The sequence below is a fragment of the Xiphias gladius genome, chromosome 9 (genome assembly GCF_016859285.1).
Source record: "Xiphias gladius isolate SHS-SW01 ecotype Sanya breed wild chromosome 9, ASM1685928v1, whole genome shotgun sequence".
Lineage (NCBI taxonomy): Eukaryota > Metazoa > Chordata > Actinopteri > Istiophoriformes > Xiphiidae > Xiphias > Xiphias gladius.
The window spans coordinates 15,203,199-15,221,160 of NC_053408.1; the positions used below are offsets into that span (position 1 = coordinate 15,203,199).

Genomic DNA, 17,962 nt, shown 5'->3' on the forward strand with positions numbered 1-17,962 from the left:
TAAAATATAAAATGCTTTTAATAGTCATTATATTTTCCAGATTATTTTTATTGTTGTTGTACAGCTATTCACATTTACGCTTTTTTTAACACTATTGTCATATTGTTGTGATTGTATATGATTTCCAGAATCAAAATTAGTGTATTTTTTATAAATGTAATTTATATATTTTATTTTTTGTGTATTTTTATGTGTACTTTATATTATTGTTACAATCAATATTGACTCATAACACTTATTGCATTACCAGTTAAGTATCTCAACTCATACTCTCTGATAGTAAAGCTGTAGGGTTTTATTTACATCATACAAAAAGTATTTCCTGTCGTTTTCAGCTGCTGTTCCCAGTGCGCATGAGCGTCACCTTACACGTGCGGTAAACGTTTGGACGCGCTGCATGTAACGCAGCACTGAGAGTTCGTAGTGCTACAAAATATTACTTAAAAAAAACAAAAACATATCTTGTGTCTCGTTTGCCTTTCACACCTAGGTGAAAGAAATAATCCTCCGTGAAGCATTTCGCCGAGAGGGCCGGAATACCAGAAAAACAACTCATAATGGTGAGTGTTGAGTTCTGACTGAACGAACAAGCTAACAGACCGGCTAACTGTTAGCAAACTGAAAAAAGCTAGACTGCACAGCGAAGTGATCTGAAACTCAAAGTAATATCCCAGTGTTTGTTCACCTCTAAAAAGTACCTCCTTGCGGTTCATGTGGTTTTATTTTCTTTTCATACATGACCAGTCTGAACCCCAAGTGAACCCAAAGGCCTACCCGCTGGCCGACGCCACGCTGACCAAAACCATCCTGGACCTGGTGCAGCAAGCCTCTAACTACAAGCAGCTAAGGAAGGGGGCCAACGAAGGTGAGGAAACATAACATTTGACTAGAGAATAAATAGTCAGGTGGTTTGCATACAAGCTCGTATTATGATAATACGTCAGTTTTTGAGCTAATAACACATCAGAAAAGTCTGTTAAACGTGTGGTGTTCCTTCAGGTTTAAACAGCTACAAATATAGCTGGGTCGTCTTAAAAGGATTTAAGAGATCCTGACCTGGAAAAGTTGTTTTTGAGCTGTTGGTTGGCTAAAACAAGGACATCATTCTGGTCTATGAGAAGTTGTGATGGGGCGTTTTGCAGTACTTTGTGATGGTTCATAGACTATATGATTAATCCATTAATCAAAAAAGTAACTGGCAGTGTACTCAATATTGACATGTAGTTGTAGCCCTACATTATTGATTACTCCACATACTTTTTAACACATCAGTTGTCATCAAAAGTTGCAGAAGAGTCTTCAAATTGCTTGTTTTATTTTGCCAAAATCTAATGATATTGTGTTCACAATATTATGACACAGGCCACAGCAGCAAAGCCTCACAGCTTAAGCTGGTAATGGCAGTTATTTTACTTGATTAAGGACAAATTGCTTCTCAAAAATAGCTTGATTAATTTTCAGTTTTAAAATAATAGTCGTTTTGGTCAAAAGCCAAATTTTCCTGGCTAAAGAAACTGTCCCTCTTTTGACCCACATGAAGACGAAAAAATATCTAATGGGCCCTAATATTACAATTTTCTTTACTATTGAATACATTGCAGAACATCAACATACTACTTTAGTGAAACCATTGGCCCAATGATTTTGACTGATATGCTGAGTGGCGTGGTAGAATCTGTGGTGGTTTTGTATTTCAGAATCACTTCTAAAACCAGTGGACAACCAGTATGAAGCTACCAATATAGGGGATTTGAAATGATTTCTTCTTGCTAAGAAAATGAAAACATTTACACTTCTGTTTCTCTACTACTTCTCCAGCCACTAAAACCCTGAACAGAGGCATCGCTGAGTTCATTGTGATGGCTGCTGATGCTGAACCACTGGAGATCATCCTCCACCTGCCACTGCTCTGCGAGGACAAGAACGTCCCGTACGTGTTTGTCCGCTCAAAGCAGGCCCTGGGCCGGGCCTGTGGGGTGTCGCGCCCCGTCATTGCTACCTCGGTCACCATAAAGGAGGGGTCTCAGCTCAAACCGCAGATTCAGTCTGTTCAAATGGCTATTGAGAGACTGCTCGTGTGAGTTTTGTTGCACTGTTGTGACAGTACCCTGATGGAAGGGGAAGATGAATTCCTGTTTGAAAATACTCCTGTTTTCTGTTTGATTTAAAAAAAAAAAAAACTGTTGTTATGCATGGAAAGGAAATATAGCTGTTGTTTTATTTTTTTGGACATTGCGTCCACATCAGTGTATCAGTTCGCAACGGCATCACCTGATTCATAATAAAATCATTTTTTATTTAAACCTGGTGTTTTGTACATGTAGTTTTTCTTGTTATATTCATTTTCATTGATATTCTTTTGTAAACCTTTCAACAGTATCAGTTGTCCAGTCATTTGTCATTAATATTAGAATTGATACAATTGTGTCATTGCAACCAAATACAACAGTGAGTACTGTCCCCTTGTGGGGTTGTGTCCATGTGCATTGGGCCACTAACGAACAGTGTGATATCCCAACTTCTACCTGAATTATGGAAAGAGATACTGCTTCTTGGATGAAATGTTAAAAAAAAACATCTCCTATTAGCAGGGAGCCTCACATTGTTTCACCTGTCTCTTTTTAGAATCTACTATTTACTTGTACATTAGAGGCAAGCATGGAGGGAATCAAGGTAGTGTAGGTCAAAGTGCCCTTTGAGTATTGCAACATGTGTCTTTGACCTTTAGTAAGGTAAGATTTTTGAACCTGCACTTTGGCTCTTTTTCTTGCTTTAGCCCCCAGTTTCCCTGATTTCACGTGATTCTCTTATGCCTTTATAAATATTTTCTGCAAAGTGCAGAAGTTGGAAAAAAAAGCAAAATAATACACAACTGTCATAAGACAGTGTAGGAATAATATTTTATATTTGAATGTTAAGGCTGTAGTTATAATCAGTCACATTCACGTTTTTAGCCTTTTTTTCACCCCCAGATTATGCAAACAGAAATTGAAGCATATAAACAGACGTCATTGTATAAATCCAAGAGTAAAAGAAAAAACAAAAGGAATAGGAAATTCAAGGGCTTGTTGGCGGCTGATATGACATTTATACAGAATGATAGTAGCTCCTAATACATAATGTAATGTCTACATTAATGCAGGTTACCGCCAAAAGTTGCAAGACAGGGTTGCGCTTCAGATGTAAATGCACATTTCGTCTCTTATGATAATGCGGTTTTATTTCTGGCCGAGTTCGTTCTCGATCGCCCACTCCCGGTTTCTCTGTACAATCGATGGCCGTCGATTTAAATATCTTTGCAATGTTTGCATCAATGGGCGTGAGGTGCCCGAGACGGACTTTCGCCGGTGACTATGAGAGTTAAACTCACGCCTACGTGAATTTGATCGGAATCAATTCACAGAACAACTGTGCGATTACCGTACATCAGCCAGTATATGCGCGGGGGGAGCGGAACGACCGAACCGGGCAAACCTGGTGTCGTTTAGAAGGCCTCATTAAGAAACAGGTTCCTTCAAAATAAGCTGGTTCCTAGACGGAGTAGTTACACGGACAGCCACACACACACACACACACACACAAAACGCTCTCAGATTAGTTGGTAACTCAAAGCAGACTGTAGCATGCATCTGAAAAATGAACACCAGCTCTTATTGTAAAGAATTTGATTTAGGTTACCCCCTATCATTTTGAAAATGTTACATTCGAGGCAATATTACTCATGTTAAAGTACTGTGCTGCAACAGTTTTAATAATAAAAATTGACGGGCCTACATCAGTATTGGAAGAAGTACTCAGATCCTTTAGTGAAAGTACCATTGCAACCATGTAAAAATACTTCACTACATGTAAAATTCCTTAATTCAAAATTCTGTAAGCAAAATTACGTTTGTATTATCAGCAAAGTGTACTGAAAGTATTAAAAGTACGTATCTTGCAGAGAATTGATCTATTAGTACTGACGGATCAATTTGTCAAAAACATTTTAATGCTGAAGCTGGCTGAGGTAAATCTAGTTTATCCACGTTATATATTGTTAGTGGGGCCCCCTCCAAAGGGTCACCATGAGGTAGAAACAAAAAGTTCTGCTACAAAAAACGGATTTTCATTTTAATGGACTCTTCTCTAACTGTTCACTTTACCTCTTATGGCCTCAAACAGTTATTTAAATGACACATTTTGAGAAGTTTAGGGGGGGAAAGTCGCCCTTTAGTTGTAAAGCTATCAACTAAGACACATCTGAAGCAAGACACGGGGCCCCAAATACACTGCTTTCTTCTGAGGGGTCACAAACCGAAAATATTGGGAACCATTGGTTGAACCTTTTAGTGGTTTGGAATTTCATCTGAACTTTTTATGTAAAATTTGTTAAGTAGTTACAATAGCTGTTCAATAAATGTAGAGGTGTAAAAAGTGCAAAGTTTAGTGTGGCAAAGGATGAAAATACCCGAGACAAGTACCTCAGCGTTGTACTTAAGCACAGTGCTGGAGTAAATGTACTTATTTGATTTACTTTCAACCGCCGGCCTAGTAGAACAGCGGGAGGGGAGGTAGGTATTACTGCTTTTACTCAAGAAAATAACCCGCAGCACTAATTCTAAAGCCTGCCCTGTCGCGTCCGCGCTCCTCCTCTCGCCACAGTGTTTAAAGAGCCTCACTGCAGCTCTTGAATGCCATCCAGTCGCCGCCTTGAACTTCGGACGGAGAACGCTCGCAGGAGCAGAAGTCATGGCTGACCCCCCCGCGATCATATGGGAGCGCGAAGTGAAGCGCCTGCTGCGCTACAGAGAGCTGGTCCCCCGTCTGGAGGAGGCCCTGGGCAAATTCTCCAGGCGCGACAGCGCGGAGGTGGTCCAGCCTGTGCGCACCACAATGGCCCTGCCGAAACACAACGGGTGGGCCCGTACCGCACCTCGAGTGTCGCCATAACAAACGAAGCTTTTAACAGTCGGTTGCTGTTGCTGTTGCTGACACGCGTTCGCTTTTACAGGTTCATGGGACAGATGCCTGCTTACATGGAGAATGACGGAGTCCTGAGCACCAAGCTCGTGTGTTTCTACAATAGGGAGGACGGTTCCGCTCTGCCAGCCACTCAAGCCACAGTGGTGCTGCTGGATCCAGCGTATGGGAATGTCAAGGCTGTGAGTGAAACCGATGCCTGCGTGAAACACTTATTAAAAAAAGGCACAAAACACAAAACAAAACAAGTCAGAAAACCCAGACTGAAGAGCCAATCTAAACGTTCAGGTCTCTGGCCAGTCATAACGTTTTTCCAACCTGCAGGTCGTGGCCGGAGAGGTCATCACGGGCATGAGGACGGCTGCAGTCTCTGCAATCTCTGCAAAGGTACGAGTTTGCTTTCCATTTTCAAGGCATCTACCTGTTCTCCAACGTCGCACTGTTGCTCTAACTTTGACACTCTTGGATCTGTGCTGGTATTTGTTTTTCTTTTTTTCGTCGTGCAGCTGCTGATGCGTCCAGGGGCAGAGGTGTTGGCCATCTTGGGGACTGGCAAACAGGCCCTGACTCATTACAATGTCTTCACTGAAATATTCTCATTTAAAGAGGTACAGTTACAAAAATATCTTTTGAACGTATGGATTGCAAGACTGGAAAGGAACACCGCCAAAGCCCACCAATAAACACTTCATATCTTGTTTGTTTAATCTGTACAAAAACCAATGTCTAGAAACGACAAGTTGTGGTTTTATGGGAGGTTATTTGCTGGACTAATTCGTGGCCGTGAGTCTCTGCTTGTTACCTGCTAACCTCATGGTAACAACAAGACTTAGGTTAAAAGTTAAAGTTAAAAAAAAAAAAAGGCCAAATAATGTTTCTACAGTTCTACTAGATGCCGGTAATTAAAATAACAGCCTGTATTATTCACCTGGGTGAAGGAAGAATCTTCTGCTGGGTGGAAAAAAAAAACTTAAACTGGATTGAAATCACTGTGAAATGTTTTTTCTGCAGCATGTTAGCAACATGCCAATTTTGCAGTTTGGTTTTTGTACGGATTAAATAACATAGTGAGCTTTAGAGGTGTTGGTAGGTGGATTTTAAATAGCTTTGGACAGAGCCAGGCTTTCTGTTTCCCCTTGCTTCCAATCTTTATGCGAAGCTAAGCTAAGTGGCTGCCGGTTCTTGCTACATATTTAGTGTATAGGCATGAGAGTGGTATCAATCTTCTCATCTAATTCTCCGCAAGAAAGTAAATTAGTGTATTTCCCCCAAAAATGTCAAACTGTTGCTTTAGCCAACCAAAAATTCAACAAATGTCTTATCAGCTTACTGGCCACAACACTAGAAGGGCTACATTTGAGCGGCAATCGCCAAGTTAAGATTTGAGCAAAGAGAAAGGTTCAAAACAAATTTACATGCTCTCCAGTACTGGCAAAACTGAGAGCATGCAGGCTTCTCATGCTCACAATTCTGTCATCAGTCTTGACTTTATGATTGATTACTGCTGAAATTTGTTTTGTGATTGGTTGATATAATGTTTGGTTTTTCACAAACTGTTGTAATTCCCCTGGACCTTCACCCCCAGGTGCGTGTGTGGAGCCGCACACGAGAGGGAGCTGAGAGATTTAGGCACTCTGTAAGTGGTCCTGTGACGGTATGTGACTCAGCGGAGGAGGCGGTGAGGGGAGCAGACGCCATAGTGACAGTAACCAGATGCACTGAGCCGGTGCTCTTTGGTCAGTGGGTCAAACCAGGAGCCCATGTGGCAGGTGAGAAGCCATAATAAACAGACAAACCTGAAGAGGAAAAATGCGAGAAGTTTAGCTTAGCACCATGCAAAATGCCCAGAATTCAGGGGACATTAAATGTTTAAAAGTTTTTCTAAAGTTTTTAAAAAGTTTTCGATTGGTTTTCGAACTCTGGAAATAAACAGAATTTTTTCACACTGTTTCCCCCCTGTTGCTGGGCAGCGGTGGGAGCCTGCAGGCCAAACTGGCGGGAGCTGGACGACGTGATGATGAAGGAAGCCGTGGTGTACACTGACAGCAGAGAGGGAGCAATGGCCGAGTCTGGTGACATCATATTCTCTGGGGTGACTCTGCGACTGTGCTTTCTAACTGACTCCATAGGATAATTCAGGCGTGTGTCAGTGGTTCCTTTTGCAGCATATTTGTGGAAAAAAATGATTGTGGATCTCGTTTTCAGGCAGAGGTGTTTGCAGAGCTTGGAGAAGTTATTAATGGGACAAAACCCGCGCTTAAAGAGAAAACGACTGTGTTCAAATCCCTTGGTAAGCCCTACCTGATGTAGGCCTATAAATCAATATCACGTGGAGAGTAATTTATTTTTCCAACTCAGTACATTAATATTCCAGTTTTCAACAATATTTTCATGGTATTCAGTGTAACTGAATTTGTTGTTTTTTATAACAGGAATGGGGGTTGAAGATGCAGTGTCTGCTAAGCTGGTATTTGATCAATGGAAAGCCAAAGACAGCCAACCATGACGTGGCCAGTCCTCTCTGTTTGACCTCTGTGGCACACAAGCTGATCAAGATCGAGGCAACGAAAAAAAAGTCACTTCTGTATAACCTGACTGATCAACCTGCCTCTGCCTGTGTACAAATCTTGCCATAGAGCTGTATATTAAATACCGAAGTGATTAATTAATCATGTCATGTTACAGAAAATTCACAGGTTTGTTTACCATGTTCACCATCTTAGTTCAGTGTATTAATACGCATATTAATACACAATTGCATATCAGCACTGAACACAAAGTAAAGATTAGGCTAATGGGAGTGTTTTTATGGTACCATTTGGTCAGAAGCCAAAGTGTGGGTCAATGTCAAACTTTGACCTGCTGGTGGCACCAGGGTGATTAGGATTCATCCTCTGAGGACCATGAATGTCAGTGTCAAATGTTCCAGCAATCAATCAAATAGTTATTGGGATATTTAAGTCTGGACCACAGTGGTACGCTGACTGACATTGCCACACTGCTAGGATGGCTAAAAATGCCAAGGATTTTCTGGTTCCAGATGTTCAAATGTGAGGATTTTCTGATATTTTATACAAAATGAGAAAAAAAAATATCATAAGATGCAGTCTCACATATTATTTCCCTGAACTGCTATGTGTTTGGACAGAAGATATAAAAATACAACAGAGCATTTTCAATGAGTTTATTTGCCTTTAAAAAAAAAAAAAAAAAAAATCGTCAGCATAGTACTATGTGAAAATGAAATCACATTTAGCAAGAAAGTAAATCCAAGTGTGCAATTCCTCTGTTCCATTGAAACACTGATAAAATGAGTCTAGATTTACACTGGTCCCCCAGAGCACCCATGCAATTTGATCGTCGCCCATTACAAAATAAAATTCATCTGCTGAATACTGTTACTGCTCAAGGTCATATTGTACAACAAAAACAGCAAAATGAGTTACAACCATTGAGTGCTGATACACCGGCTCGTTGACTTCATAAAACACTGTAAATGATGGGGTTAGCATGATGACACACCATTATGATAGCAATATGAGCATCATATACTGAATAAAAAGCCTGAATATTCAAAGCACTTTCTGAGCAAGAATTTAGTGAAAACTTGAAATGATGGGTATAACCTTTACAGATAAATAGAGAATGAGCCAGCACAACTGTGGCTACACTGCACCTTCACGTCCGACAGTCAGTCATAAAACACTGTGTGTAATAGTTTAACACATAGTGAGAAGAGAGCAATGGATTCATCTAGAAAGCTTTTAGGAACAAAATGAGATAACTACCTGTTAAATATCTATCAGGCTGTGTTTTAAATGCTTGCTCAATGTAGGTGTAATTATTACTTAATTTAGCAGCTGCTACAACACGTTGGAAGTCAATAAAGTAATTTAAGGGTTAAACCATTTCTTCATAACTGCATTGATGGAAGGTTAAAACAAAAGTAAAAAGGAAGAAAAACAACATTTTAGTGTTCATGGAGTGACGACAAAGTGATGACCGTTGACTGAGTTTTGGCAGCACCTCAGTCTCGTCAGATGACACCTGTAAACAAACGGTCCGTCAAACCACAGCTGACAAAAGACTGACATGGAAAAAGGAGAAATTAGAGCTTCTAAAAAACATTTTAACCTAAAGTAAAACTTCATCAAGGCAGCAGGAATCTCTTAGTGTGTAGGGGAAAGAGCGCTGTGCAGGACTTCCTTCTGGTATAGAGTTAAATCTACGGTAATCGCATGATTAATTCACGTTCAAGTAGTGTTTCTTCACAATGAGAAAAATGACTTTTGTAAAATCCTCCCTCTTTCTCCTTAATCAACCCCATATCCCAAATCAAATCCCCCACCCTCACATTCCCCGAGGCCTTAGCAAAGTCACTTCATTCCTGTCAGTCTGAAAGGACTAAACAGATGTAAGAAACTACAAGCCAGACCTGAATGAAAACCTTAAGCGCTGCTTAAATCTGTGAAGTTCTTTCAGATGAAAGTCTGATCTACCAGAGCTTCTATGTAAGCAAGGACACAGGGGGTGAACAGATATTTGGGGAACCCATACATCATTTTTCCCCCTCTGAGTAGGCGAGTTCTGACTGCAATCGTATTTTCTACTCCCTGTGGTTCTCAATTACAATATTTTGCACTTTCTCTTCCTCTTCTTGATGGGTGGGGGGCACAGGACCGCCCTGATGGCTTCATCAAACACTGTCTTAAGGCCTCGCTGTGTCAAGGCTGAGCACTCCAGATACTTTACTGCACCTAGTGGCCAGAAGAGAGGGAAACAGAAAAAGCAAAGAAACAAGGCCAGTGACTAGATTGTTTTATGTTTGCATAGTCCAAAATCATTCTATAACTTTAGTGAAATAAACCATCAACCAAACAATTTCAATAGACTGTTCACAAACTAGTCCAATCATTACATGACGAAAAAGAAGTGACGATTTAAGCAACATATTGTCCAGCATCTTTCTGTTTCGAACAATTACACACACCCACTTGTGTTAAACCTGACAAGTAAAATTAAAATGTAACACACAGGTTAATGTAAATAAAACATATCAATAATGGTTCCATTAATCAATTCTGCTGAGTAAGTTTTGCAGAATTTCTGTAAAGTGCAATAGCTGCCACCTAATTTTGTAGTTCATGAAAAATAAAACTTAAAATATCAATAATGGTAAACAAATTAAGCATCATCTTGCTATCTTTAAGATATTCTAGTGATTTTAAGGCCTTAAAAATAACAGTTTTTCAAACTATTCAAGGCTGTGCAGACACCTTGCAATAGATTTTAGCTGCAAAATGAGGTGATAACACTAATGTGTAAGAAACTTCTTAAATTTGCACGATTTTGTGGTTAGAAAAATGCAACTGTGAAACTTCGGCTTCTGTTCTTTTTTAGCAAAACTTCATGGCATAATTTGTTATGGGTTTAGAAAAATGCCAGAAATGCAACTCCCCCAAAAAAGAGCTCTTTCTCTTTGAAACGTTAATAGACTATACTGTCATTTAAAAATGGATCAGTGAATGTGTTGAGCCTCCACTGACTTATTTCTTTCGCCATGGCCAAGCCCTGAGGGTAGATGATGGGGGAGAGTTTCTTCTCCTTAAGCTTTTCAATAGTGTCCTTGTCGTCTCTCAGGTCCAGCTTGGTGCCCACCAGGATGATGGGTGTGTTGGGGCAGTGGTGTCTCACCTCAGGGTACCACTGCAGGAGGAGGACAAAGTCAGAGATGGACAATACAACACACTGTGTGGAACGTGGGTGGGTTGCTAATAGAATAGATTTCTTTCTCAGTGTCCCGGTTATTACCCAAATTCAGCATGATGTGACCTTTGTGGAACTTGGGGGGGAAAAAAGAGGACACAAACTTTCACCAACACTGGAAAACTTCAGTCCTGCTGTTATTATGTATGACATTTATTCCTTTGACTTTACCAGCTGAACCCCAAATTACCCCCTCAATTTAACTATTACCTCTGATGTAGCTTTTTTTTGGTGTGTGTGTGTGTGTGTGTGTGTGTGTGGGGGCATAATCTACTTTAACAGTTGTTGGTTTTTTTTTGGAAATATGTTTTTGTTTTTTATGGATGCATCATTACATCAAACATAAAATTATGCATGTCTTTTTTAGCATTTTTATCTTGATATATTTATGTAGTTTTATGAGATTAGGACCAGAACTGAAAATCAGCTTCTCTGAGTAACTGTTTAAGTAGGGGAGAAAAATATTAAATTTTCAGTTGGGTCCATTTTGAATCCCTGCAAGTATACATTTAGAAGTCAAGTTTCTATCTTCTCCTTTTACAGTTGTGTGTGAAAAATGGAAATTGTCTGAAATCCTGGTAACTGGCCAAAATCCTACATCTGGATCACTGACAAAAGGGAGTTCATTCTTCCTCAACACAAGCTGATCTGAGCATGAAAGTTCATGGAAAAAATTTCTTGAGCGAGATTCGTCACAAAGGCCTAACATTACCATCACTGGCAAACGTAAAACCTTCAAAGAGCAGGCTGTTCTCACCTTGGCACGGACGTTTTCAAAGGAAGCTGGACTGACTAGTGAAAAGCAAATCAGGAACACGTCCTGAGGAGGGAAAATGACACCATTAACCACCTCTGAAGACAGCAACATTACAAGAGACAAACCTTCGATATAAGTTTTAAAACTTCATGTTTCTGGTACAACTGAGAACTTAATTTAAAAATTTACTAAATGAAATAAATGATTCACAAATCTAATTCTGGACCAGTCCGGTTGGTGAACTACAAACCGACTCCCACTCTCAGCTCCCTGTGAGTCTTTGGCACAGAGACCAGTTTGTTGGTCAAAGGACAAAGAGGGCAAACAAGAGCTCCCTTTCACTTTTGCCAGCCGTCCTCCAGACAGTGTATAGGTACCGTGGATACAAGGCTCTACTCTGCTTAGTGCACAGACTCTGTTTTAAGTATTACAAGTGAATAACAGTGAATAACTCCAAATCAATGCTGGCAAAGTGAAAACAGGGTTCATGCTAACATTGTCTGGCTGATACTAGTCTGTGCAGGACAGAGGACAGAGGCAGGCAATTGTTACTACTGGTGCGTGTATAAACGCAAAAATATATACATACTGTCTGTGGGTAGGACAGTGGCCTGAGCCTGTCGTAGTCCTCCTGTCCTGCTGTATCCCACAAGCCCAGGTTCACTGGTTTCCCATCAACCATCACGTTGGCAGAGTAGTTGTCGAAGCTGAAGGAAGAAAGGTGGATATTAAATTTTCAATTAAGAAAAAGTCTTTTAGTCACTGTAACACTATAATGTGAAACATCGTAATGTATAATACGGTGAGGAGATACAGTTTTACATACATGTTAAAACATTTGTTGAGAAATTACTCAATGATTGACCATATTTTGATTGTTAGCTTCCCATAGGTCTGGCGTGCTATCTCTGTCACCCAAACCTGGCCACATTTCCACCCCTACACCACAGCTGCTCATGAGAAGTGCGTCTAATTGTTACTTACACTGTGGGGATGTACTCTCCAGGGAAGGCATTGGTAGTGTAGCTGATGAGCAGGCATGTTTTACCCACAGCCCTAGGAGGACAGAAGAGGGCAGAGACAAGGACAAGACAATGATAAGAACTGAAGACTGCTGCTCAATTTATTCTCTCAGTTTTAACAGTTATGGTATATTCTTAATTGACATTTAACAGCAATTTAACTAATATTTGTAGAAATATAAATATTAGTTTGTACTGTAGGTTTAAAGCGTCCTGCTTGACAGGTTAACAAGTCCTGTGAGACAGGTTTAACTTGGTCATCTTATTCTTTCTTTAACAAGGGAAATGGAAATAAGCTCTAAATTTTATGGAGGGTGTATCTGGTTGTTTGCAGTCTATTATTTACCTCTGAAAAAAAATTAGAAGCTTTAAAACGTTAGTGTTAACATTTTACGGGCGATCCTATAGTGTCTTACATCCTGTATTTTCAAAAGTTTTTTTTCAAATATGACTTGGCTAGATAAAAGTTTTGGTTTAAGGAAACAATGTCCTAAAATGGCAGTCAATAATCTGTACCAAGTCTTGTCCTGGAAAAAGTTTCCTCAATGGAATGATGCTAAAGTCAAACACTAAAAATGGTGTTACTATACAAATATGAGACAGTATGCATTGTGGAGCTGAAATAGATCACAATCTTTACTAAATATGATCAGGAGTCCATAAGAGTGGCAATATTTGTTTGCAAACAATAATAATTAAATGTCATCCATTAATGAGAGGGCTATATTACAACCTGAAAATGGTGAAAATGTGGTCCTATCCCAAATCTAAAATCAGTTTGTGTTAAGAAGTTTAAATTGGGGTTTGTGGTAAACCAAGATGACATTTGCCTTTTATCTGCATAAAAACTACTTCAGGTAGCGATTTTTATTCTTCACTTTACTTTTAGATAAAGCTCATAAATTGTCAAAGCTGCTTTTAATATTTATATTTTGTCTTAAATTTTGTTAGAACATTTATTTATTTTGAAACATAGCATTCGCACATTTGATGACAAAGGAGGAATGATGCATTTGCACAGTTTGGTTTTATTCCAGTTTGTAATAAATATGAATTATATTTGTAACTAATTCAGTTTTGTTAAAAAGAAATCGGATGGCTATAAATGTGAAGTCGTACTTCTTTCGCTCTCTTTTCCATCTTCGCGAACCGGACTGGATTCCTCAGGTGTCTTGGTGCAGTTGGTCCATTAAATGTGTAAGTCGCGATTATTCAATAGCTACAGTATCAGTCCACAACGTTTATATAGGACGAGCTGCGAGTTCACGTAGCTGTCGACATGGCAGCCTGCGTAATGTCTAATAGATGACATGCTGTGGCCCATCCAGTCACACCTAACCGGAGCCTGTAGATAAATCTGCCTGACCCAGCTGGACTGGAGAGCGGGCACAACAACAGCTGTCGCTCATGTTGGCATGTTATCCGAGGCTTGTTAGGCGCTAGCCAACTGTTGGTAACTGGGTCAACGAAAACAACCTTGCGTTACCCTTAAGTTGTTATAATATGAGTCCAACTCGGACACTTTAGAGGTAAAAGTAAGGATAAAAAGGTAGTTTAACTTACCCGTCCCCCACCACCACACACTTAATGGCCTGCATCGGACGGCTCTCTCGCTGGCGACCCAGCCAACGTTACAGCAGCTCGAGCTCGGTTAGCTTAGCAAGCTAACAGCGGCTAAAATAAACCAGTCCGGTGTGGCCTGAAAAAGTACAGCGCAAACAAAATGACGGGTCCCCGACTCTGCGCTCCAAGAAGTTTAAAATGCTGTCGTTACACAAATGACCCGGTTTGACTCGTCTTCTTCTCTGCAACACCCCAGCGAAACTCCAAACTCCAGAGTCGTAAAACCGGGCAGGCAACACCCAGAGAGGGGGGGGGGAAGAGGGAAAAAAAAAAAAAAAAAATCTCTGGAGTCAAGATTGAAGGGAAAAAAAACGCCCAGAGTTTCAGAAGCTGCAGCTCCGAGATCCCTGCGAGTCATATCCGGTTGACCCAGGACCGTCAAAACCCGCCTTCTACCGGTTACTACAGCGGTACAGCCTACACCTCAAAACAACGGGAGCCGGGGTCATGAAACAAGACAAACCTTAATGTAGGCATCTAGTTTTATTAAATGCAGTGATGGAGGAAATAATCACAGCTCAGTGCAACAGTGTAAAAAAAAACAAAACACAAAAAACATTCAAATCGTACTTAAGTAAAATTGCAGGTCTAATATAGTTCCTTCAATGTGTTAGAGTATTAAAAGTACTTAAATGCATCACAATAAACCCTGTCAGAGTTTTATAGTTTTAATTTATATAACCAGATAATTATTTATGATGCGTAACGCCTAAGAAGAATTTGAATGTTGCAGCTGCTCTAAGGGATGCTGTTATTATTTTAATATCTAAAGTAGCTATAGCTGTCAAAGGCGCAGCGTCAGATCTTCATTTTGTTCTCAATTTCAAGGAATTTCTCTCTTAATTCTTGGTCTAGAAAAGAATAAGATTTCAATTACTAAATGCCGAGAGGAAATAAAGAGAGGAATTGTACGAATCAGTGGCAGAAATTAAAGTCACTCAATTATCAGCTGTACAGTTTTGATGTACTCGTACTTTACCTGAGTATTTTCTTTTTTTTTAAAACTACTACTCCACTACATTTCAGAGGGAAGTATGTCTTTTTACTCTTCCGCATTCATCTGACAGCTACAGTTACTGGTTACTTTGTAAATTGAATAATCAAATTATAAAATATGATGCATTTTGATAATTTAAACTACTCACAGTGTACAAAGTAATTAAAATAAGATCACTTTGACCAACTGCAGTACTAAAGGTATTTATATTAATAATCCAATAATAGAATGATAAAACACTCTGAAAGGGACTGTTCTGAGAAAATTGTGATTTTACTTTTGACACTTGTAGTATACTTAGCAGATTTACTTTTGTACTTTTACATAGGGAAAATTTAAATGCAGGACTTGGAACGGATATTCTCATTTTACTTAAGTAGGGACCTGAACTCTTTTGTCATTTTGTCTTGTGGAAATGGTTGGCTGGCTAGTGAACACTAGAGAGCAGTATTTTACAGTTTTACAGCTCGAAAAGGACAGTCGATGATCCTGAATGAATTCCACTGCCAACCCGAGGGGAAATATAAACCTCTCTCTCTCTCTCTGTGTCTTCACTTTCTCTTCCATTCAAAGTCTTTAACCAGCATCTTTTTTTTTTCTCCATCAATTAATCACTGGCTCCATGGCAACCAGTCAGACAGTGTAACATCATCTCAAGTCTCTGCACACACACTGGGGAGACATGGTCACACAGTCACACATACACACACGCACGCACATACATTAGCACCCTTGACTCTGGATTATGTTATTGGGGGTTTTTCCAGTAAACAACACATTAATAGGATAAACATCACCATTAAGTGCGGGGAAAAAGCAGGGGAGAGAGATTACTGAAGGATAAACAGGCCTGTCGACGGCACATCGGGGAGGCTGTAAAACACAATCACACTGTGGGACTTAAGGATGTCAAACTGAGAAAAGACATTAAAGACAAAATCTTCCCTGAGGCATATAAAATATACTGTAGAATTTATGCCTTAAATGAGTTACACAGCCGTTGGGGGTTTTAAATGCTAAAAATGCTCCCCAGCGTACTTGATTAGTGTCAAATTGTGACTAGTTCCTCTTTTCAGGAGGTATTTGGTATTTGTTGTAATAATTTTCAAGGCTGTTGCCCTACTTACATATTAATTAATTTCAGTTTTTTTTTTTTTACCAATAAACATGACTGCGGTTTAGCCTCCAATGTAATGGCCTCTTTGGAGCTCTGTTAAAGTGACTGAGCTCTGTTGTGCCTGGAAACTCTTATCAGTGCTTCTTGCTTCTTGCACTTTTATAGCTAACTGTCATTCAACCAGGAAGAATCCAGCACAGATGATTGTTTTTACAATTTCATTTTGGTACAAATTAAATGAACAAGGTAGAACATGTTCATCAGCCAGCCTTAGAGGTGCTGGTAGTTGGATTTTGTCACCTTTGGACAGAACCATGCTAGCTGTTTCCCCGTGTTTCCAGTCTTTATGCTAAACTAAAATAATCGGCTGCCGGTTGTAGCTTCAATTTTAATCTGCAGTCATGGGAATGGTATTGATCTTCTCATCTAACTCTCAGCAAGAAAGCCAATAAGTGTAATTTCCAAAATAACTAAAAAGGAATAAAAACTCATGCAGTGCTTAAATTATTTTTTAATTTAATGGATATGGTTTTGCTTTGAAAAAGTTATATGCTAGACCTGTTGATTGAGGAAGATCATATACAATTTGTGAATCAAGACTCTAATTTGACTCTCAGTGGCACTTAAGCAATAGATTCACTGATAATCAGTGGCAGAGATACATAATCAATGGATTCATGTGATTCAATTATACATTACACTATTGGCTTTCTTTATACCATACTAAGAGAACGCGTTTACACCATACATTGTCTAATTTGAAGAGAAATGTGGGAGTTCTGTCATTGGGAGTTTTTCTTTGTTTTCCTGTTGTAATGATTGGCTTTAGAAGAAGGATTGGTACAAAGTTCTTACATCAGAGGTGAGAGGAAAGATGTTTTAAGATGCCAGAACTTCTATATAAAAGAGCTGTTGTTGGTGAGGCTTTGTTGTGCACTGTCATGCTCAGTTCTCCTCCAGCTTCCCCGCTGCCCCCAGTCCATACGCATCTTCCTTAGAACTGCAGTTCAGAGAGACATTTCAACGGATCATTATGTCCAACCATTAGTTCTCTAAATAATCACCAAGATTTAATGACCCCGTCATGGCGCTCTCATTTCCATAGGAGTCAGATTGGCAGCCTGCAGGCAATCTGCACTTAAATGCCTGAATGTGCTCTGTAATGGTAGAGGAGAAAGCCAACATTTGTGAAAGCTGAATGATGAGAGTATTCACGACTTATTCGCTGGATTTCATAATGTCAGTTTAACTGAGTTCATAAAGCAGATGGCTGAACTCAGCTGAGGCTTTGGCAGTTGTGCTGCTGCTATCTCTAGTTCCCACATGATCAATGTAAGCCTATATACTCCAGTAATAAGATCCTGTTTATAAGTGGCATTGCTATGAATCATTCAGCAGCTCATACTGTGACATCTGATGGATTTTTCAGAGAATTTATGTGTACATTAGAAGCACGTCTGATTAGGGCAATGCAAATGTATATTTTGGATCTGATAATAGAGTTTCACAAGATTGAATTTTTATGTCACAGGCACATTAAAGAATAACATTTCCCCCACGAAGGCCTTCAGATCAAACTCACTCACTCATTATACTTTTATGCCCTTTAATGCACAAAAATACTCTTTATCTCATTGCTAAATCTGCCTGTAATCTGCATGTACTGCTGCACAACAAACTAAATTCCACCTGAAAATGTCTCAGCAGTAGAAATAAAATTC

General features: G+C 39.6%; 3 protein-coding genes across 3 annotated transcripts; 2 read left to right on the forward strand and 1 right to left on the reverse strand.

Moving 5' to 3' along the window:
- Positions 1 to 327: 327 nt before the first annotated feature.
- On the forward strand, positions 328 to 2,300 carry LOC120794830 (NHP2-like protein 1). Its single transcript, XM_040136198.1, has 3 exons — positions 328 to 560; positions 745 to 865; positions 1,819 to 2,300. The coding sequence occupies exons 1-3, from the start codon at positions 558 to 560 to the stop codon at positions 2,079 to 2,081; spliced, it is 387 nt and encodes a 128-aa protein (XP_039992132.1). The 5' UTR covers positions 328 to 557; the 3' UTR covers positions 2,082 to 2,300.
- A 2,357-nt stretch (positions 2,301 to 4,657) lies between these two features.
- crym (crystallin, mu) lies at positions 4,658 to 7,628 on the forward strand. The gene is made up of 8 exons (XM_040136195.1): positions 4,658 to 4,895; positions 4,991 to 5,141; positions 5,284 to 5,346; positions 5,466 to 5,567; positions 6,545 to 6,728; positions 6,930 to 7,051; positions 7,165 to 7,249; positions 7,392 to 7,628. Exons 1-8 carry the CDS (start codon positions 4,729 to 4,731, stop codon positions 7,463 to 7,465), a joined length of 948 nt encoding a protein of 315 aa, XP_039992129.1. The 5' UTR covers positions 4,658 to 4,728; the 3' UTR covers positions 7,466 to 7,628.
- A 527-nt stretch (positions 7,629 to 8,155) lies between these two features.
- On the reverse strand, positions 8,156 to 14,389 carry rac1a (Rac family small GTPase 1a). The gene is made up of 6 exons (XM_040136197.1): positions 14,068 to 14,389; positions 12,467 to 12,538; positions 12,072 to 12,189; positions 11,483 to 11,545; positions 10,506 to 10,665; positions 8,156 to 9,716 (listed from the first exon to the last, which is right to left on the reverse strand). The coding sequence occupies exons 1-6, from the start codon at positions 14,100 to 14,102 to the stop codon at positions 9,586 to 9,588; spliced, it is 579 nt and encodes a 192-aa protein (XP_039992131.1). The 5' UTR covers positions 14,103 to 14,389; the 3' UTR covers positions 8,156 to 9,585.
- Positions 14,390 to 17,962: the final 3,573 nt, after the last annotated feature.